This window comes from Poromitra crassiceps (assembly GCF_964638095.1).
Source record: "Poromitra crassiceps genome assembly, chromosome: 5".
Classification (NCBI taxonomy): Eukaryota; Metazoa; Chordata; class Actinopteri; order Beryciformes; family Melamphaidae; genus Poromitra; species Poromitra crassiceps.
Window position 1 is genome coordinate 65437906 of NC_139642.1, and position 22500 is coordinate 65460405.

The 22500-nt window shown below is 48.8% G+C and overlaps 1 protein-coding gene across 1 annotated transcript in view; it reads left to right on the forward strand.

Moving 5' to 3' along the window:
- Positions 1-22500, forward strand: part of LOC310777248 (ephrin type-A receptor 4-like) — an 88927-nt gene that overhangs the window by 49111 nt on the left and 17316 nt on the right. The window contains 5 exon segments of the mRNA XM_083637552.1: positions 1856-2191; positions 13910-14034; positions 15608-15767; positions 17476-17587; positions 22303-22361. Coding sequence (XP_083493678.1) covers positions 1856-2191; positions 13910-14034; positions 15608-15767; positions 17476-17587; positions 22303-22361 — 792 coding nt within the window.

Here is a 22500-nt window from a genome sequence, read left to right on the forward strand (position 1 = left end):
TTTAGCATCAAACAGGCTATAGCCTACTGCAGGCCTTTAGCATCAAACAGGCTATAGCCTACTGTAGGTCTTTAGCATCAAACAGGCTATAGCCTACTGCAGGCCTTTAGCATCAAACAGGCTATAGCCTACTGCAGGCCTTTAGCATCAAACAGGCTATAGCCTACTGTAGGTCTTTAGCATCAAACAGGCTATAGCCTACTGCAGGCCTGTAGCATCAAACAGGCAGGCCTGGCTAGCTATAGCCTCCTGTAGGCCTGTAGCATCAAAGCAGGAACTTGATAACAGGTTCCAAAGCAAACTCTGTGTAAAGTTATGGGCGGGTGCAATAAAGCCTCAGTGTTAGCAGCGGGCCCGGGCGCCTCGCCACCTCCGGCTGCAGCGTTGGACACATGAATGGGAAAGAAATCTGCCAGCCGATTGTATTTCAGTGAACACCACGCTGAATGAACCACGCTGAAACACTATCCTCCCCAGTCGGAACGCACAGGACATTAAAACAGAATCCAAGAAGCCTCAGTTCTCAGTAAAAGGGACGGCCCAGTCAATTACACACTTTTACTTTTTAATATAATGTGCTTTTGGAAATAGTCACTAGCCGGGAGCAGTGTTGGGGGTAACTCATTTCAAAAATAAATGTAATATATTACTTTTAGCAGTGACTTAGTAATATAACTTATTACCAATATGATTTCAGTAATATTATACCAGTTACTGGTATAAGTTACAAATTGAGTTACTTTATTTTATTTAATCAAAGCACATGTTTAAATAAACATACAATCATTTCCTAATCAAACTGTGTGTTTTTATGAAAATAACCACTAGCCTATAGATGACAATAACAAAGAAAAAAGATAACATTTAGAATTTTGGTCAGTTTACACCGACTTCAAGACTGTTTAAATTCTTTTTCGGGATGTTCCGGGTCAGCAATGTCATTCTGCTACTGCAGTTATTTTGGTGAAAGCAATGCAAAAGTAGTGTAATAAGTAATGAGTTACTCTACACAGACAGTAATATTGTAAAGTAACTTACTACTTTCAAATGAATGTAACTAGTAATATGTAGTGTATTACATTTTGAAAGTAACTTGCCCAACACTGGCAGGGAGGGAGTCCCATTCTAGGATTCAGCACAAGCTGATGTAGTGCTAATATAATTACCCATTTCCTCTATTCTTAGTTATATTCTATGATTTTTTGCATAATATTTGCAGCTGGAATGATCACTTTCAACAGAGGAATCACTCAAGTTTCTTATGACAGACTGTATGAGCAGCAGTCAGTATGAGCAGCAGTCTGAGCTGTCTGTTAAGTTAAGTTAAGTTATCCTTTATTTATCCCCATTGGGAAATTCATCCTCTGTATTTGACCCATCCTCTCCTAGGAACCTTCCTAGAACTAGGAGCAGTGGGCAGCCGCAGTGCAGCGCCAGGGGACCAACTCCAGTTCTTTTGCAAGTGCCTTGGTCAGGGGCACTGAGCCACCGTGCCATCCACGCAGTCTGTCTGAGCAGCAGTCTGTCTGAGCAGCAGTCTGTCTGAGCAGCAGTCTGTCTGAGCAGCAATCTGTCTGAGCAGCAGTCTGTCTGAGCAGCAGTCTGTCTGAGCAGCAGTCTGTCTGAGCAGCAGCAGTCTGTCTGAGCAGCAGTCTGTCTGAGCAGCAGTCTGTCTGAGCAGCAGTCTGTCTGAGCAGCAGTCTGTCTGAGCAGCAGTCTGAGCAACCATTGGTTTTGGTCTTTTTGGCCTTGGTGCACCAATAAATGTGTTTATCAAAGGTTAAAGTGACCTAAAAATGACTTGACTCCAGGCCTGAAATAAACCCTTTCCTCTCTCTCCCCGCTCCTCCCCCAGGCCCCCCGTCGGCGCCGCTGCACCTCATCTCCAACGTGAACGAGACGTCAGTGAACCTGGAGTGGAGCGCCCCCTTGAGCTCGGGAGGGCGGCAGGACCTGACCTACAACGTGGTGTGTAAGCGCTGCGGGCCGGAGGGCCGGCGCTGCCAGCCCTGTGGCAACGGCGTGCACTTCAGCCCCCAGCAGCTCAGCCTGAAGGGCACGCGCGTCTCCATCAACGACCTGCAGGCGCACACCAACTACACCTTCGAGATCTGGGCGGTGAACGGAGTGTCGCCCCAGAGCCCGGGCCCCGAGCAGGCCGTGTCCGTCACGCTCACCACCAACCAGGCCGGTGAGTCCCAGGGACGGGCGGAGGGACCGGGTTGCCCGGGGTTGGCCCGGTGGATGGGGTAGAGCAGGGATACTCAACTTGCTTTGCCCGGGGGCCACTTTCGTGAAATGATAGAAGGCCAGGGGCCAGTTAATAAACAAACAATATACATTTTTCTGTAGCGGATTGTAGGTTTTTGGGGTGTCAGCCGGAGTTTAGGCTGACAATGTATTGCACACCGGATAGTTAGTTAGGTTAAGTTAGTTAGGTTAAGTACATACATATGTGCCTGGGCAGCGAGCAGATGGCAGTATTTGACAATTTAGCAGCTAAATCATAGATTATTGAAAGATATTCCATATTCCAGACTAAAATGCTATAACACAGAAGTGGAGTATTGGCCAAAATGACATGAACATTTGGACACTTATTCAGCGGGTATCTTGCATGTTGCGTTCAGGTGCACTGTAAAAAAAAAAAAAAAAAAAAAAAAAGTGCAATTCCATCGCGGGCCACACAGGGGGTGCCGGCCGGCCGCATGTGGCCCGCGGGCCAAAAGTTGAGTATCACTGGGGTAGACCAGTTGTTATTCAAGGATGCCACGACGATCTACCAGGAAATAATAGTGATAGGTGCTATGGGTAACAGTAGGTCGAGGTCATTTTTCAGGTTTTTGCAGATGATGAAAGTGCAGATTGGAAGCTTTCAAATGATGTCATACATTGAAATATTGAAATCTGAAAATAATTTAAAGGAGAACTAACCTCCAAAACACTTTTTTTCAGCTTTTAACCAATATATATGACTTTGGGGGTGATGTGTGAAGAATTCTGGTCAGAATTTCCACATTTGACACCAAACTGTTGCCATTTTACCATTTGTATCATTTTTCAGCAGCATACCTGGCATAAGCGCCCTCTTAGGGTCAAAGACTGCTTTTTTTTTTTTCTCAAATGAATGGGAGATTAGGGGCACACTGACGTCACAGTGCCCCCAAAGACTATGGGATTTCAAGATAATTACTCCCCTACCCCCTCTGTACCCTTTCGGCTCCTCAGAACTCCAAGCCTATTCTTATTGAAGTTTGCTCTTAAAATACTGAACCAAACGTTGTCAAAGTTGGCACATGTCTTAATTATAGTTAGTTTCCCGCTGAATGTGTCACTACTTTATTTATATCTTACCTGAATAAGCTCGAATGATGATGTATATATTATCAGTCCGAGTTGGAAGCAGCTCTCTCCAGCCCAGGCATGCGGGAGAGAGTCGTACTGTAAACCTCATGCACTAGCTCCAAGCTCCGCGGGCGCGCGCAGCAGAGCAGAGCTCTCTGTGCTCTGAGAGTAGAGAGAGCAGTCTGATATTTCCGCAAACAAATATGGTCGCAGTTTAGCGCACATGTAAAATATAACGCTATACTACGACGTGACAACGTGACAAAGCTTCTCTAAACACATCGGCTACTATCATTTCCCTGCATCCCTCCTACTGAGATTATATCGGTAATGATTTTGGACAGACTGAATGCGCGGAGGAGAAGGAGAGATCTGCAGCTCTGCCCTGAGTAGCCCTGAGAGACACTCGCCTCGCTCCGACTACTGTGCCCGTCTGTGAAAAGCGTCCTGTCCAGCCGCACCTTCGCAAACAGATGCGGGATTCCCTCAATCCTGTACCCAATCTCAGACTGTATTCTCTAAATCGCACACCAGCTATTTCTGTCTGTTTGTTTGTTGCTCCGTGAGGTTACAAGCGCCCCATGCATGCAGGAGGGAGGAGGCGCAGGCAGCCTGCACTGCGCTGAGAGGAAAAAACTTTTGCACAACTTTTAACAAGAATCACGAAAAGCCCCCAAACTAAAATGAAAAAGGGACTATATGGCAACTTGGACGAGGGAATGACGTAGAGAAATCTCGCATTGTGTTACCCCAGAACGGGGGGTTTGTCGTATTGTGCGGTGTGCTGCTGTAACGAGCCCATGCCACTTTGCTCTCGTAACGTAGTTTAACACACTGCCATAGAGTTACATGCAGAAAAATAATTAAATTTCTAGTTCGCCACTGAATTACCAAATTGATATAACTTTCAACCATTTTGAGCAAAGCTCTTTCCATACAGGCCACCAGCGTTGGCTAATTGTTGATATTTATACAGATATGGCCCCTCTCAAATAAATTATTTTTGAGGCAATAGGCAAACTGTAATGGCGTCGATTTCCGAAAAAAAATCTGGACTTCAACACAGCCAAAGAGTCGAGTATAGACAAGAGCATATGTCATTTCTTGGTTTTTTCCATAGGTATTTTCAAATCACTGTTCTAATACATATCTAGGGGGTTAGTCCCCCTTTAAGTTTGATGTAAAAAAAAAAAAAAAAAAAAAGTAAAGTTAAAAAGTAAAGGTTGTTGAGCCAGAGGTTCTGCTTCTTTGAATATATTGAATAAGATTAATGTTTCATGATAGGAAGAGAGGTACCCGGCATGAAGGCCGGCTGCACTGATACATTTCTTCCAAGAGAGATTGTAGCAGATTGTTGTGTGCTGCTATGACACACAGAGAGCTGAACAGATAGAACAGTTAAGCTAGTTAGCGCTGATACAGAGGCACTGTGTTGTGCTACAGAGATTAAATATGGGATGAACGTTCAGAGCATTCATTAAAAACAGCGTGTTCTTAGATTGGACGAGAGTACAGCTGCTGGAACAAAGTGACACTTTCACAACAAAGGAGATTAGGTTTATTTGAATGCTAATTCTCCTAAAAGCAACATTCAGAGTAAAATCGCCCTTAAAGTTGGTGAACAAGCTTGGTTTGCCCTGAACAAGCTTAGAATCGTTAACCAATTATAAGTAGGCATCTCTAGTGATCCTAACTGTAGTTTGAGTGCATTCTTAAAGGGATACTCAGTTTAGCTCATTTGCCACATCCCCCCCACATAACCAAGATACACCATGCCTTACCGGCACTGTCCACTCAGTTTACAGTGAGCTTAGTTAGTTAGTATCGCCATAGAATGAGGTCGGCGGCCATGTTTGGAAAGTAGTACCGGCTACCTCTTTTCCTTCCAAAAAGACTGATTATATGCATTTTGGATTCATATGTCATCGTGTGGTGAGTACCCGAAGCACATCTTGGTGCCGTGAGATGTGTGTTTTGTCAGATTTTTAACAGCTGTACCATTACCCTCCATTCTATGGCGATACTAACTAACTTCACGACTGTAGCTCACTGTAAACTGTGCGGACAGTGCCGGTAAGGCATGATGTATCTTGGTTGTGAACTCCCGAAAAAGTGACGTATCGCTTTAAACATCTAAACTTGCACAATATGGAAAAAAATAAGTAACCCCACCCTCAAAAAAATAATGTGCAATTTCACAGTCACCCAAAGTCACCCTTTTCACCAGACCGTGTCACATCATTAGGGTTATGACTGATACTCATTTCCGTGGATTAAAGCTGTGGCAGCCAGGATTTTGTTCCGATATTGAACATCTTTCAATGTGACCGTGTTCAGGCCAAATGACAGCCAATCAGCGTTGCTGTCACAGTGGAAAAGCCTATGAAACTGACTGACACTGTCCATTGAAACACAGGATGCTAATTATACCCCTGCTACTGCTAGCGTACTCCAATCCAATCAGAAATGTCACATTAGGTCACACGGTCACAAAAGGTCACGTGGTGTCATTATTGTCATTATGTAACACTGCTACACTGTGAGGGGCTCAGTCTGCGTGTCAACATGTGTTTACAGGATGGAAGCTGTGAAGAATCTGGGCTGAGATGAGCGAGCGAAGGCGACATGAGGAAAAATGATTTTCTCTCATATTTCACTGGAGTTTTGCATAATTAGGCAGGAGAAGCCCGGGATGGAGAGATACGAGCACCGCACTATATTTAGCTCTCCGGCTAATTAATTAGATGAGTTTTATTGATCCGTGGAGGCTTCGCTACAAACGCCGCTAGTGTGTGTGTGTGTGTGTGTGTGTGTGTGAAAGAGAGAGTGAGAGAGAGAGAGAGTGTGTGATTATCCTAGTAGAACACAACCATGAATGCGGCCTCTCTCGCCCAGGGGGCGGGGTGCGTTCAAAGCCGCCCCGTTGTTTTGTCATTCAGCCATTTTGTAAGCGCTTGTTGTGCAAATGGATTTTTACGAGCCGGGGCCTTTCTCTCCATCCATCCCTGCTCCCCCGCGCTCTTACAGCTCGTCATTACCTCTGAACTGCTTTACTGCTCAGCTCTTGGGTGGCGCGCCTAAGTGCCTTTATGTGACGTTTCTTTACTACTAATTTCCACCCCCCTGGCTGGGAAAAGGCGAATATCTCTGAATCGAGCTGCACTCTCTGGACTCGTGGGCTATTTAAGGACACGATGGGTTTGATTTACGGGCCGCCGGGGTCAGCGAGAAGGAGACGGATGGCTGTGCTGCCTGTGAGAGCAGCACATGCAGAGCAGCGCTGTGTGGGAGCAGAAATGAAGCGCACCCTGGAGCCGGGGCTGGGCTCCGGTTAATGGCGTGTCAGCGTGGAAGACGAGCGCACGCCAAAACAGTGCACGTACACACTCTCGAGTCACACACACACCCATGACATGCACACACGTAGACACAGTCTCACACACACACCCACACACACACCCACACACACACACACACACACACCCATGACATGCACACACGTAGACGCAGTCTCACACACACACCCACACACACACACACACACACACACACACACACACATGACGTGCACACACGTAGACACACACACACACACACACACACACACAGTGACATCCCCCCCCCCCCCCCCCCCCCCCCTGGAGGTTGCTTCAGGCTAATGCGCTGACTTGAAGTTGTAAGATATAGATGATGTTGCCTTTGGCTCGTCACTGATGCATGTTTCACAAGTGTTCTCTGGATTACTTACACGCAGCTTGCAGCTGGAAACTCTGGGAGGAGTGTGTGTCCCTGCGCGCGTGTGCGTGTGTGTTTCCACATGTGTGTGTGTGTTTCCACGTGTGTGTGTGTGTGTGTGTTTGCACGTGTGTGTGTGTGTGTGTGTGTGTTTGCACGTGTGTGTGTGTGTGTGTGTGTGTGTGTGTGTGTTTCCACGTGTGTGTGTGTGTTTCCACGTGTGTGTGTGTGTGTGTGTGTTTGCACGTGTGTGTTTCCACGTGTGTGTGTGTGTGTGTGTGTGTGTTTGCACGTGTGTGTGACCCGCCTGCGTGCTCCGCTGCGAGTGAGAAAATAATGTGTTAACGTGGAATGTTTTCCGAAAGTGTGTGTGAGCCGGACGAACTGCATTCGCCTCCCCAACAATATCCTCTATGTGTCTCTCTACGTGTGTGTGTGTGTGTGTGTGTGTGTGTGTGTGTGTGTGTGTGTGTGTGTGTGTGTGTGTGCGTGTGCGTGTGCGTGTGTGTGTGCGTGATAAGGAGAATAGCCCCACACTGATTGGATTTCTCCCTGCTAATGCTCAGTAGGGGCTTTGGGAGCTCTTGTTTCAGCCTCTGGTAATCCAGCCAGTCATCTGTGGCTGTCCCTCTCTCTGTATCGCCTCCCCTCATCCAGACAGCGTGGATTACACATTTATTAGGATGGATTTATTAGGATTTATACACGCTGTGGAAAAGACACCCGCGCCTCCGCCCTCCATAAAGTTCACATTTCAGCTGGAGAGGAAGAGGAGGAGAGGTCGGATGGGAAAAGTGTGTGTGTGTGTGTGTGTGTGTGTGTGTGTGTGTGTGTGTGTGTTTTTGTGGGAGAGTGAGGGGGGAATAGGTAGCAGTTGCAACCCTGTTTTCTTTTCCCAACGCGCAAATTCCGTTATTTTGTCAAGTCCCGCGGCGTGCCATACCGACGTGGAAGTTAGCCTTTCTCGTCGTTTTTGGACATGCAGCGTAGTCCAGCACAACGTCCCATAACATCTGAAACCCACGCCACGGGATTGCGACATTCAAGTAAGCGGCGGCTCGTTAAGAGTGAAGGGGCGGGATTGGCCGAGCGGTAGATTCCTTGCTTTTCACACGGGACGTCCAGCCAAGTTGTCTTAGTTGCCGAAAGTTAACCGACGCGCCGACATTTTCAAATTAACGGATGTGACCGGTGTGGGAGGTCGGCTGGATTACCGTGCGCTAGTGCGGCAGAATGAATCAAATATTACTCGTGATCAACATTTTGGCTTCCCACAATTATGAAAACAAAAAAAAAAAAAAATCGAGATAAAATCGGGAATAAACATTTTATACAAGTTCAATAACTGCATGATGTTTCCAAAATCAAAGAGGAATCGTGTTAAATAATCGTGAACTCAATATTGATGAAAATAATTGTGATGATCATTTTGACCATAATCGTGCAGCAGTATCGTGTGCGTCCAGAAATTCGCAGTATCGTGCGCCGATGGGTCGTGACCCAAAGTGTCGGAATGTGACTCCCTGGGATGAGAACGTGGTGGCAGAGCTGCGGTGGGAGGCAACTATGAAGACGCGCGAGCGCTAGCATGTGCATGCATCTGTGTGTGTGAGCGTGTGTGAGCGCGTCCGTACGTGTGTGTGTGTGTGTGTCTGTGTGTGCGTGTGCGTGTGTGTGCATATGAGGAGGTCAGATTCCACGACGCACCATGAACAATTCCACCATCGTAAATCAGCCGGGGTGTGACCCTCTCACCCGGACCGCACGAGGAAACGAGGGGGGAGGGCAAGCTTTGAACTGACCCCTGGCTGGAAATGGATGTTTTTTCCCCTTTATGGGATCAAGCACTTGTGTGCGTGTGCGTGTGCGTGCACGTATGTGTGTGTGTGTGTGTGCGTGCACGTGTGTGTATGTGTGTGTGTGTGTGTGTGTGTGTGTGTGTGTGCGTGCACGTGTGTGTGTGCGTGCACGTGTCTGTGTGTGTGTGTGTGTGTGTGTGTGTGTGTGTGTGCGTGCACGTGTGTGTGTGTGTGTGTGTGTGTGTGTGCGTGTGTGTGTGTGTGACAGAGAGAGAGAGAGAGAGGTGTTTATGTCTCTATACAAAATACTTGGCAGGCCTCTGTGTCTAGGAGTGAATTAGTGCATGAGAGTGTGTGTGGGCACGTCTTGTCGTTGCACATGTGTGCGAGTTTCCATCTCTTTGGCGAATCGGACAGACATGCGTGTGGAAAGGCATGGAAGGAGGGGGGGGGGGGGAGGGGGGGCAGGCTTTATAGACCGGAGGGTGGGGTGGGGAGGGGGTGATCTTGTACGGAAGAACCATTTTCTCGAGGCCCCCGAAAAACGGCTCCCTCCTCGCCTATTTTCTTCTTCCTGGACTCAATCTGGCAACCAGGCTCCAATCTGGCAACCACATGTGCTCCCCCCTCCTCCCCCCCTCCCCCCGCCTCCTCGTCTCCTTTCATGTCGGGACCGTAATCGACCGCAGATTCTGGCGACCGCTCGGGCCGACCGCAGCCCGAATACCATCGCGACGAAACATGTTCGCTAAGACAAACTCGCTCCTTCCACAAACTTGTGTTTTTCATACGCAGACAAACCTCACAGACTTCTGCAGGAGAGACGACGGCCACACAGACGTGTGTTCTCCAGGGACACAGCCTTTTTCCAAACCAGAACCAAAAGCCCGGGTCTCTTTGAGTGTGTGTGTGTGTGTGTGTGTGACGTGTGTGTGTGTGTGTGTGTGTGTGTGTGTGTGTGTGTGTGTGTGTGTGCGCAAGATGTTTTTGGAGAACACTGAAATGAGATGAATATTCATGGCATCTCTCCACTTATGCTTCCATCAGTGTTTCAGCCCACACGTTCAGGAGGCGGTCAGAAATGACCACACATTTACATTCATCCCCGGAGGTGCCAGTGTGAGTCCAGCACAGGCTCCTCCTCCAAACAGTGTGAGTCCAGCACAGGCTCCTCCTCCAAACTGCACACTCAGAGGTGCCAGTGTGAGTCCAGCACAGGCTCCTCCTCCAAACTGAGTGTGAGTCCAGCACAGGCTCCTCCTCCAAACTGCAAACTCAGGTTCTACTTTCATCTAGTCTGGCTTGACGTGCTATCTTTTAGGATTGTGTCAGCTTTGTATGTGGATGCGTTAGGGCAGCGATCCTCACTGTAGGCCCTTTCCACGGGGGGCATTTTGTTTGGAAAAGGCAGAATAAACACAGGTGCAAGCAAAACACTAATGACGGTTTCCAAATTCCAATCATGGAAGTTGGAAACCCTCACTAGTGTTTGGCTTGCACCTGTGTTTACCCTGCCTTTTCGACACAACATGGCCCCTGTGAAAAGGGTCTATTGTTTCTTGGAGAGCCGCACTGGCAGGACAAAGTCAATAGGAGAGCCACTTTTACCACAACACACCTGGGATTCTGTGTTTTAGGGGAGGCACATTGATATCGCACCTCATCGGTATCGGCCAATAAAGGCTTTAAAATGAAATAAATTGGCCCGAAACGAACATTTCTGCCGATAAGACAGGCCGATAAAATGACCCGTTAATTATGCACAAATGCTTGATGATTGACTAAATACTAAATAAAAAAATTATGAATAAAACTATGGCATGTTTTAACCATAAGCTAAGTTGAAGTAATTTTCTTTTGCACAGTGAATGTGTACATTTGGAAAAGCATTGTATTTCTGTCTGCATCTGCCAGTGGGCCATCACGATAAGAGTAGATATAATAACGTGTTCATACTACAGGAGAGACTTGATGTCCTCTGAAATTAGGTTGTGTGTGTGTGTGTGTGTGTGTGTGGGGGGGGGGGGGGGGGCACATATCAGTATCGGCATATGTGATACTGAAAAATCCAATATCGTGCATCTCTAACATGCGTGGTTTGATCACGTGTGTGTGTGTGTGTGTGTGTGTCAAGTCAAGTCAAGTTTATTTATATAGCCCTAATTCACAAGCATGTCTCAGAGGGCTTCACAGAGAATATGTCTAGCTAATTCTAGCTGACACAACAGTAGCAAATTACAGAATAAAGATAACACTTTGAACAAGATTTGATAGAGAAATATAGAAAATATAGAAATATAGGAGAGAGCAGAGGAGAGAGCAGGAGAAGGGAGGAGAGCAGGGGGAATGTTGGAGAGTATAGGAGGTGGGGAAGGAGCAAGAGGAGAGAGCAGGAGAGGGGAAGGGGGGGAGCGGGGGTGTGTGTGGGGGAGAAGAGAGCAGGGGAGGAGGTGGGGAGAGAATGGGAAATAGGGTGTGTGTGTGTGTGTGTGTGTGTGTGTGTGTGTGTGTGTGTGTGTATATCTCGTCGTGTGTATAATTTGGATTTCTGAGCAATATATCTTTTACAAGTCATAAAACCCTGGGCCTTGATAGATCACTTAAGCTGGTGTCCACTCTGTTCTTCCCCTGGCCGTCGTCCACGTCTGGAACCAGAAGGGACCACTCAGACAATCACTCATCTTTATCCTCGCATCAGCCCAGGGGAGAGAGGAGGCACGCAACACGAGGAGCGTAACACGATTAAATCGCCATATCTGTCATCTTTGGAGGAAAGATGGATGTGTGGATTACCTAGGGGGGAATGGGGCGGCCCCCGTGACCCCCCCTCTGGTGGTTTTCTTTCCGAGCGGGCGCGTCCTCGGACGGCCCCCGCGGGGGCCTTCAAATTGGCTCTCGGGCTGCCGGGGCAAGATTGATCGAGGGAGGGAGACAAATGGCCGCCGTCTAATTGTTTAACGGAGACGCGACACATTAGGCCAGCAGGACGACACAGCCTTCGACAAATCTATTTACCCAGACATGTCTGTATCCCTCTCCATCTCCATCCCCGTCTCCCCCACCCTGACCAATCACAGAACCCACCCACCACACACCACCCCCCCCACCCCTCCACCCTGCCACCACTCCTCCGCCCCGCTGAAACCCAATCCAGCGCTGGCGCTCGGGTCCCAGGGCCCGTTTGAACTCAATCCCTGACTAAAAGCCGGGTTTTCTTAGCGTTAGCATGAAGGCTAGCCTCCCTGGAGCCCCCACTGGTCAAAGGGAGGAGAGAATGTATATAATGTCATAGATAATCCAATCATAATCGCTGGAGCGGGGAAGCCCTCATTAATCATCCCACTGTAATTTTTTAAAAGGCAGATGGTCCTGGAACGAGTAAGGTTACAGTATCGCCGAAGGAGGTCAGAGGTCAAACGGTCACTTTTGTCTTGGTGAACTTGTGAGAGGCACGAGGAAATGGCTGCAGTGCCGTTAGTGAACATGGTGACGTGCAGGAGATGTGCGACGTGTGCGAGGCTGTTGCTCGGTTGTCGAGGGCAACGCTAGCATGTGTGTGTGAGGAGCAAGGGGAGGTGTTGGGGGTGGGGTGGTGCGGCTACAAGCAGGAAAGGGAAGTCTGTGTGTGTGTGTGTGTGTGCGTGCGTGCGTGCGTGCGTGTGTGTGTGTGTGTGTGTGTGTGTGTGTGTGTGTTCCTCTCTTACGACACCTTTAAACAGGGTTCTCTCAGTGTTGTAACAGTAATTAACCTCGATCCGTGTCTCAAGCTGTAGCAGGTTGGGTCCTTGAATTTGATGGAATTGGGGCTGGAAACTCCTCGAAAAGTCCTTGAATTTGACGTTTAAGAAGGTGTGGAAACCCCATTTAAAACGTGTTCCCATCTCTACCTGAGGGGTGTGTGTGTGTGTGTGTGTGTGTGTGTGTGTGTGTGTGTAGAGCACGTCGGCCTGCCTATTCGTTCCTCGCTCTCTATAACTCCATCTGCCCCATCACCCCACACACGTCGTACACGCCTGTCTGCTCAGACCTGCGTTTTGAGCACGAGTTGCCCGGGCTGTTTTACGACACTATCTCTCTTGTAACGCCTATGGATTTCTCTTTGTAGCGTTCGGGTTCGCGTCTATGACCCAATTGGAGTGTTGTCACGCTCGGCGAAGATAGAGGCTTGATTTGTGCGGGCGGTGGTGACACAGGAGGAGGAGGAGGGGGAGGAGGAGGAGGAGGAGGAGGAGGAGGAGGAGGAGGAGGAGGAGGAGGAGGAGGAGGAGGAGGAGGAGGAGGAGGGGGAGGAGGGGGAGCGAGTGGTAAGCCATTATCTGTGCTTTAACCTTCACATGTTAAGGGGGAGCAGATAGCGCGGCAGGCTTGAAATATGGCCTCATTATCAGCGGCTGCAGAGAGGAGAGCTTTGAGATAAGATCGCTCAGTGGAACTTTAATGAAAGCCAATTGATTTGCTCCCTTGAAGACAAAAAAAGAGAGGGGGGGAAGAAAAAGGGGGGGGGGGGGGGCGAGGAGGCGTCAAGCTCATTTTGAGGTTTCCGAGAGACGGACTCTCCGCGGAGCGCCGCACGCTTTCCCAGGGTGACCCGGGAATGTGCAGAAAATGAAGTTAGACGTTATTTCGCCCGGGCCGTGTAGGAAAAGTGGCTCAGGCGCTGCTCGCGTCAGCCGAGGGGAAATTGGATCAGTTTTATAGATGCCAACCATCGGTTCAGAAATAGAGTATTGCCATATACACTCCACGGCAATTTAGCTGTGGGGGCCCGTATAGCTCTATAACGCCCGGGCTTTTGAATGCAAGCCAAGCTCAGAGACAAATGGAAGCGATTGCCTTGTGGCCTGGCCCGCTGTTTGACTTTCTCAGCAGGAGCGAGAGAGAGAGAGAGAGAGCCAGGGATTTGGGAGAGCAACAGAAAACAGACTTGGTGTCTCCAAGGCTGAGAACAACATGGAGGAGAGACAGACGGGGCTATAACGTCTTTCCTTCTGTTTTCTTCTCTTTCTTTTGATCCTCTCTCCACCATGCAGCTCCCTCTCCAGTCACTTCCATCCAGGCCAAGGACATCACCAGGCACACCATCTCCCTGGCCTGGCAGCAGCCTGAGAGAGCCAACGGAGTCATCCTGGAGTACGAGGTTAAATACTACGAGAAGGTGAGAGGAAGGCCTCGTGGGTAATGTAGTTTCGACAAAGTCATCCAACGGGATACCCCCCAAATAGTGATACAGCGAGTGAATACTATACAGTGTCAGGGGGGATGGTGTAGTGAATACAGTGTCAGGGGGGATGGTGTAGTGAATACAGTGTCAGGGGGGATGGTGTAGTGAATACAGTGTCAGGGGGGATGGTGTAGTGAATACAGTGTCAGGGGGGATGGTGTAGTGAATACAGTGTCAGGGGGGATGGTGTAGTGAATACAGTGTCAGGGGGGATGGTGTAGTGAATACAGTGTCAGGGGGGATGGTGTAGTGAATACAGTGTCAGGGGGGATGGTGTATTATACAGTGTCAGGGGGGATGGTGTATTTTTGTAGGCCAACCCGGAAGTCCGCATCGCACTGGGTTCCCTCGTCTCAAAGTCAATGTTTTTTTGTTTATTGTTCCAATGGCTTTTTGAATGGCTTTTTGGTTTGATGCCTGAGATAAACGTCTGTTACCCAGTGGTGGAAATGGGGGGTTGGGAACGTCTGGGCACCGGAATCCCCAGATTAAACGTTGAGAGGGAACGGCGAGAACAAGAGGGGGAACGGCATTCCTCCTCAGGTTCCCCTTAAAAATGTCTTGTGGAGAGCAGAGCAGTGGAGAACAGAGCAGAGCAGTGGAGAGCAGAGCAGTGGAGAGCAGAGCAGAGCAGTGGAGAGCAGAGCAGAGCAGTAGAGAGCAGAGCAGAGCAGTGGAGAGCAGAGCAGAGCAGTAGAGAGCAGAGCAGAGGAGAGCAGAGGAGAGCAGAGCAGTGGAGAGAGGGGGCAGCATGAAAGGAGCAGAGAATAGTAGGAGAACATGTATTTGGAAGCTGAATAAAGCATGTGAATGTGTCGTCATCTGTGCCGTGAATAAAATCAAGGGGAAATAATCAGTTAGATCTCAACCACTTATTTTTGTAAGATATGTGTATGTATAGCTCTAATGGTAATGAGTCAAATCAATAAGGATTCAGCTCTTGATTTGAGCAGAAATAATACCCTATATGCCTGCCAGCGAGCAGGCGGGGGAGGGGGAGGGGGAGGTGGAGGGGGAGGGGTCTGGATCAGGCACGGGGGTCCCCACCCTGCCTGAGTAGGGTTCCCACAGTAAACCCTGGCCATTTCCACCACTGCTGTTACCAAAAAGTTTATTATACTTATATATTGTATTCAGCAAGATCATCTTCACAAATGAACACCACTTTTTAGATTTTTTTTTTTTGTAGCATAAAAATCTATCATCCGAAATAGTGATCGCTAGAAAAAAGGCTTCAAAAACCATAAAAGCAGCGTTGATTTGTGAAGATTATCTTGCTGAACAAAACGTGCAATTATCATAAACGTATTTAACCACAGACCTTATTTCAGGCGTCTAACCAAAGCCTGTTCAAAAAACTTTACATTTCCGTGTTTCAGGACTCATTCCTGTGGCAATCTAATCCTAGTGTTTTCAGTTCAATTAAAACATCTCACCACATCTCTCTCTCTCTCACACTCTCTCCCTCTCTCTCTCTCTCTCTCTCTCTCTCTCTCCCTCTCTTCAGGACCAGAATGAGAGGAGCTACAGGATCATCAAAACCTCGTCCAGGAACACCGACATCAAGGGCCTGACCCCCCTCACCTCCTACGTGTTTCACGTGCGCGCCCGCACGGCGGCCGGCTACGGAGACTTCAGCACCCCGTTTGAGTTCATGACCAACTCCGGTGAGCTCCACTCCACTCGGCTCGCACTGATGACATCATTCACCTCACCAGCTTTATTCCCTCCCCCCTTCGGCAAAATCCTGCAATGATAGCATCTTTTACGAGTTTTGTCTCTTTCATCGTAGAGACATTCATCAAAATAGCTGTCCTCTATAAAAGATAAATGATATTGTGCGCCGGCACCTGTGTGGAAACTTGAACTGCTCGCTTCTCCGAGTTGCAATGAATCTCAGTGAATGTGCCAGCTAGGGTTCCACCGATATGGGTTTTTGGTAGGTAGGTAGGTAGGTAGGTAGATAGATAGATAGATAGATAGATTATTTTTGAAATGTACAATTATTCAATATTTCCCCAACATTTATGCTGTGGAAATTAGACCATGTTGGACATAACAACAACAACAATACATGCTTGTGTGGAATGTCACATTCAAATGAATTCAAGTTAAAGTCTTCCTATAGACAACCAGTCAAAACAAGGCCAATGCCAGTCTAAATCTAATGCCAGCCTTTGCTAAACTTTCAATAGTCCTTTTCCTAAACGTCCCTGACATTGAGATCCCATCTGATATCACATGTCAGCAGATCCCATCTGATATCACATGTCAGCAGACCCCATCTGATATCACATGTCAGCAGGTTAGAATCCGGAGGGTTCTGCAGCGACGGCCCGGAGGCCCAGGGGTCCCCTTTGTAATGCAGATGGGGGACAGCGGCGCATGATAATGACACGGTCAAGCACACATCCTAATGGGGACGCTTTTGTCTCCCGATGGAACACAAACACAGGACTTTATAGGAGGGAGGGGGGCTGTAAAATGGAGGAATAGTGGAGGGCAAACACAGAGAGAGCGAGAGAGGAAGAGAGTCATGGAGGACAATGACTTTGACAAACACACAGTGTACACTGCTTCTATCATCATTATTGACTTTCCTCTTTACTGTCTCCGTCCAACATTCCATTGAGCTTACATTACATGACATCATTCACCACACCTTTCATCAACCCTTCATTTAGTCCACATTTATGGCATGGACCTCCTTTTGATGAGTTTCCCAGACCCAAATCTGAGAATAGTTTTATTGTCAGATATTATTTTATCTCCAATTACATGACTGTCTTTATTGTAGTTGTAGTACAGAGGTAACAGTTAGAGAGGTAACAGTTGGAGAGGTAACAGCTGGAGAGGTAACAGTGAAGCTATGATCAAAACAGTCATTCTTCTACTTTTTTAGCAGACTTTAGTCTCTTTTGTCCCAAGTAACTTACGATTGTGTCAACAGTAATGAAACCAACTGTGCATCACAGTCTTCATCAGCTGAGACTTAAAAAGCAATAAGTAGCATTTGTTGACCCCCCCCCCCCCCCCCTCCCTCTTCCTTATCAATCAAAATCAGAATCAGAATGATCTTTATTGTCATTCAGGTACAGGTGTGTTGATACCTCTCTCTCTCCCTCCCTCCCTCCTCACAGTACAGGTGTGTTGATACCTCTCTCTCTCCCTCCCTCCCTCCTCACAGTACAGGTGTGTTGATACCTCTCTCTCTCCCTCCCTCCCTCCTCACAGTACAGGTGTGTTGATACCTCTCTCTCTCCCTCCCTCCCTCCTCACAGTACAGGTGTGTTGATACCTCTCTCTCTCCCTCCCTCCCTCCTCACAGTACAGGTGTGTTGATACCTCTCTCTCTCCCTCCCTCCCTCCTCACAGTTCCAGCTCCTATCATTGGTGATGGCACCAACTCGACGGTGTTGCTGGTGTCGGTGGTGGGCAGCGTGGTCCTCCTCATCATCCTAATCAGTGCTTTCGTCATCAGCCGCAGGTGAGCTTCATCCATCTCTTCTTCTCCACCTCTTACTCTCTCTCTCTCTCTCTCCCTCCCTCTCTCTCTCTCTCTCCCTTCTGCTTTCTGTCGCTCTCTCTTTCCTCTGAGATGAGGAACGTCTTGCTTAGCGCCGGGAAAAGTAGCTGTCACAGGGTGGAGATGGACGGTCGCACACACACACACACACACACACACACACACACACACCTCCAGCCAGACAGCGTGTGGGTTGAGTGATGAGTCGCCACACCGGAGCGGTGATTGACAGCCCCCGACAGCTGAAGAGATGCAATCAGCGACCCCGCGCTCTCTCTCCACTCCATCCATCCTCGCTTCTCCTCCTCCCTCCCTCCCTCTCTCCCTCCCTCCCTCCTTCCCTCCCTCTCTCCCTCCCTCCTTCCCTCCCTCCCTCCGTCTCAGCTTGTGGCTGTAATCCCAGCCCGCCAGTTATTTCCCCCTGCTGCCAAGTGCTGCTGGCCACCGTGAAGAGAGAGAGAGAGAGAGAGAGAGACCAGCTACACCTGCTATTAAAAGGCGATCTGTATCCGCACACGTTATCCAGCTAAGGAAAAACACATGTTAATGCAAAGGTGTAAATGCGTCAGCTGTTCTTGACCACCACTATAGGTGAATATTATGTGTCTCTACCATAGACAAATAGCGACTGAAGTAGTGTAGAACACAGCTATTTTTATAACCAAATCCATATAGACAGCACACACAACTCCTGCCACTGCCTGATCAATGCAGTACAAAGATGCTTAAAGGGACACTGCCGATTTTCAACCAGCTTTTTGTATCATTAGAAAATCAGTAGAAAACTGTAAACAGTTTAGAAGTCATTCATTTAGTTTGAGTAGTTCAGTTGTGGACCAGTGATGTCATTCATGCACAAATGACATCACTGGTCCACACCTTTACAGTTTTCTGATATACTACTGATGTTCTATAATGATACAAAGCAGGGTTGAAAATGGGCAGTGTTCCTTTAAGGGGGAGGGAGGAGGTGTGTTCAAAGCAGACTCTGTTAAAGTTAAATGTGACATGTTCAAATGTTGGATCAAACGTATGAGCACATTACTGTAAGCATTCATGCTAGACATGTGCGTGTGATAGTGTGTGCATGCACACAATATTTCTAGTCCAGATAACGTGCCCGGATATAGATCCTATTTTAATAGCAGGTAGGGTGGAAGAGGAGGGGAGGGAGGGGGAGATAGGGGGGTGGACAGGGGCAATGAAAAGTAAGAGATATAATATGAGAGAGAGAGAGCGAGATGGAAAGAGAGAGAGAGAGAGAGAGATGGAGAGAGAGAGAGAGAGAGAGAGGCAGCAGGTGGATTTGTGGTGACCCAATCTCCGGCTGTTAAGCAGCGAGCAGGACAAAGCACCGGCCGTCACACACATGGGATTACATGCAGATGGGGCTCTCTCACCTCACCCTGTTTTATCACCGCGCGCACGCGCGCGTGTGTGTGTGTGTGTGTGTGTGTGTGTGTGTGTGTGTGTGTGTGTGTGTGTGTGTGTGTGTGTGCGTGCGTGTGTGTGTGTGTGTGCGTGTGTGTGTGTGTGTGTGTGCGTGCGTGCGTGTGTGTGTGCGTGTGTGTGCATGTGTGTGCCTCTTCATATGGAAAAACCATATATTGTTATCGTGTGTGTGTGTGTGTGCGCGCGTGCGTGTGTGTGTGTGTGTGTGGTGGCACTAGTGGAGGGGGGGCTGTCACTTCCTGTGTTTGTGTGTGTGTATTGGTGTTGAGGATAATGGTGAGTGAAGGGGCTTGTTGATTGTGTGCGTGTGTGTGTGTGTGTGTGTGTGTGTGTGTGTGTGTATGTGTGTGTGTGTGTGTGTGTGTGTGTGTGTGTGTGTGTGTGTGTGTGTGTGTGTGTATGTGTATGCGCATTCGGCCCTGTGTATGGCTCCCTCAGTGTGTGTGTGTGTGTGTGTGTGTGTGTGTGTGTGTGTGTGTGTGTGTGTGTGTGTGTGTGTGTGTGTGTGTGTGTGTGTGTGTGTGTGTGTGTCCTCCCCATGTGATTGGCTCTCTCTCCAGCAGAGCAGGTGGTTGTTGTCTCTGGCTTGTTTATATGCATGTGATGGTCACTGTCATTGTGCTGAGGGGAGGGGCTGTAATCATGACACAATGTGTCTGGACACATCTGGTCATCTGCCCCGTGTGCTGATCTGACCCCCACATCAACACAAGCACCAGGTCTGCCTGTTCACCACGGCACTGACCCCCCACATCAACACAAGCACCAGGTCTGCCTGTTCACCACGGCACTGACCCCCCACATCAACACAAGCACCAGGTCTGCCTGTTCACCACGGCACTGACCCTCCACATCAACACAAGCACCAGGTCTGCCTGTTCACCACGGCACTGACCCTCCACATCAACACAAGCACCAGGTCTGCCTGTTCACCACGGCACTGACCCTCCACATCAACACAAGCACCAGGTCTGCCTGTTCACCACAGCACTGACCCCCCACATCAACACAAGCACCAGGTCTGCCTGTTCACCACGGCACTGACCCTCCACATCAACACAAGCACCAGGTCTGCCTGTTCACCACGGCACTGACCCTCCACATCAACACAAGCACCAGGTCTGCCTGTTCACCACGGCACTGACCCTCCACATCAACACAAGCACCAGGTCTGCCTGTTCACCACGGCACTGACCCTCCACATCAACACAAGCACCAGGTCTGCCTGTTCACCACGGCACTGACCCTCCACATCAACACAAGCACCAGGTCTGCCTGTTCACCACGGCACTGACCCTCCACATCAACACAAGCACCAGGTCTGCCTGTTCACCACAGCACTGACCCTCCACATCAACACAAGCACCAGGTCTGCCTGTTCACCACGGCACTGACCCTCCACATCAACACAAGCACCAGGTCTGCCTGTTCACCACGGCACTGACCCTCCACATCAACACAAGCACCAGGTCTGCCTGTTCACCACGGCACTGACCCTCCACATCAACACAAGCACCAGGTCTGCCTGTTCACCACGGCACTGACCCTCCACATCAACACAAGCACCAGGTCTGCCTGTTCACCACGGCACTGACCCTCCACATCAACACAAGCACCAGGTCTGCCTGTTCACCACGGCACTGACCCCCCACATCAACACAAGCACCAGGTCTGCCTGTTCACCACGGCACTGACCCTCCACATCAACACAAGCACCAGGTCTGCCTGTTCACCACGGCACTGACCCTCCACATCAACACAAGCACCAGGTCTGCCTGTTCACCACGGCACTGACCCCCCACATCAACACAAGCACCAGGTCTGCCTGTTCACCACGGCACTGACCCTCCACATCAACACAAGCACCAGGGTCTGCCTGTTCACCACGTCACTGACCCTCCACATCAACACAAGCACCAGGTCTGCCTGTTCACCCACGGCACTGACCCTCCACATCAACACAAGCACCAGGTCTGCCTGTTCACCACGGCACTGACCCCCCACATCAACACAAGCACCAGGTCTGCCTGTTCACCACGGCACTGACCCCCCACATCAACACAAGCACCCAGGTCTGCCTGTTCACCACGGCACTGACCCCCCACATCAACACAAGCACCAGGTCTGCCTGTTCACCACGGCACTGACCCTCCACATCAACACAAGCACCAGGTCTGCCTGTTCAGGGACACGGGGGGATTTTTTAGTGCATCGTCTCCACGATTGTTCCAATTTGATATCTTGTATAGCATCTCTTCCTTCCCGTCTCTTGTGTTCTTGCTCTGCCCGATGCCCTGAAGAAACCTTCTTACTCTGTCACATGTGTGGTTTTGAGCACCTGAAGAAACCTTACAGCTTACTCTGTCACATGTGTGGTTTTGAGCATCTGGAATGACTCGTCGCATGCAGGAAGACTTCCATAAGCCCTTTAATAAACGAATGACTTAAACATGGCAAAATAAGAAATTAGCCAGATGGCAGTTCGGAAACACGGGTGTCAATTTGGTATGACGGTTGCCATGTTTCAGTGAATCGAAATGTTATCTTGTCGTTTTTATCTTTCACTGAGAGCAACTGAGAGAACAGAAATCTTTTTGGAGTATATTATGCTCATCTTTAAAAAAAAAAAAAAATCATAACTGGGGATTATGTAGGACAAAATGTCCAATTTAAACTGATATTTTGATGGCTTACATCTAATTATTTATCGTATCAATGAAATTGTCAGTCATTCAGTCACTGTTCCCCAAAATGTGTTAATGAATGTAGTTGATAATATAACGTTAAGCAGGTTGGAGTTTCTGTGGCTAATCAAGAGTTGGATGGACTTAGCTTTGGTTGTACTCAGTTGACCTGTTTGGGGAAAAAAAAATGCAGGAGACAGATGCTGTGCTTTTCATTTCCACACACACTTTCTGACATGTGAAATCTTCATTCCCACCCTTGTCCCTCCAACTGACCCTCCAACTGTCCTTCCAACTGTCCCTCCAACTGACCCTCCAACTGACCCTCCAACTGTCCTTCCAACTGACCCTCCAACTGACCCTCCAACTGACCCTCCAACTGACCCTCCAACTGACCCTCCAACTGTCCCTCCAACTGACCCTCCAACTGACCCTCCAACTGTCCTTCCAACTGACCCTCCAACTGACCCTCCAACTGACCCTCCAACTGTCCCTCCAACTGACCCTCCAACTGACCGTCCTGTTTGTTTTTGCCCCCAGAAGGAGTAAGTACAGCAAGGCCAAGCAGGACTCTGACGAGGAGAAGCACTTACACCAAGGTAACTCACGCTAACTTACACCAAGCTAACTCACACGCTAACACTAAATACATGCTGTGCTGTCAGTGAAAAACATTAGAGCAGTCAGGTGTGTTCATGTGAATGTGAACCACAAAACCACAAATGAAGCTCAGGAAAT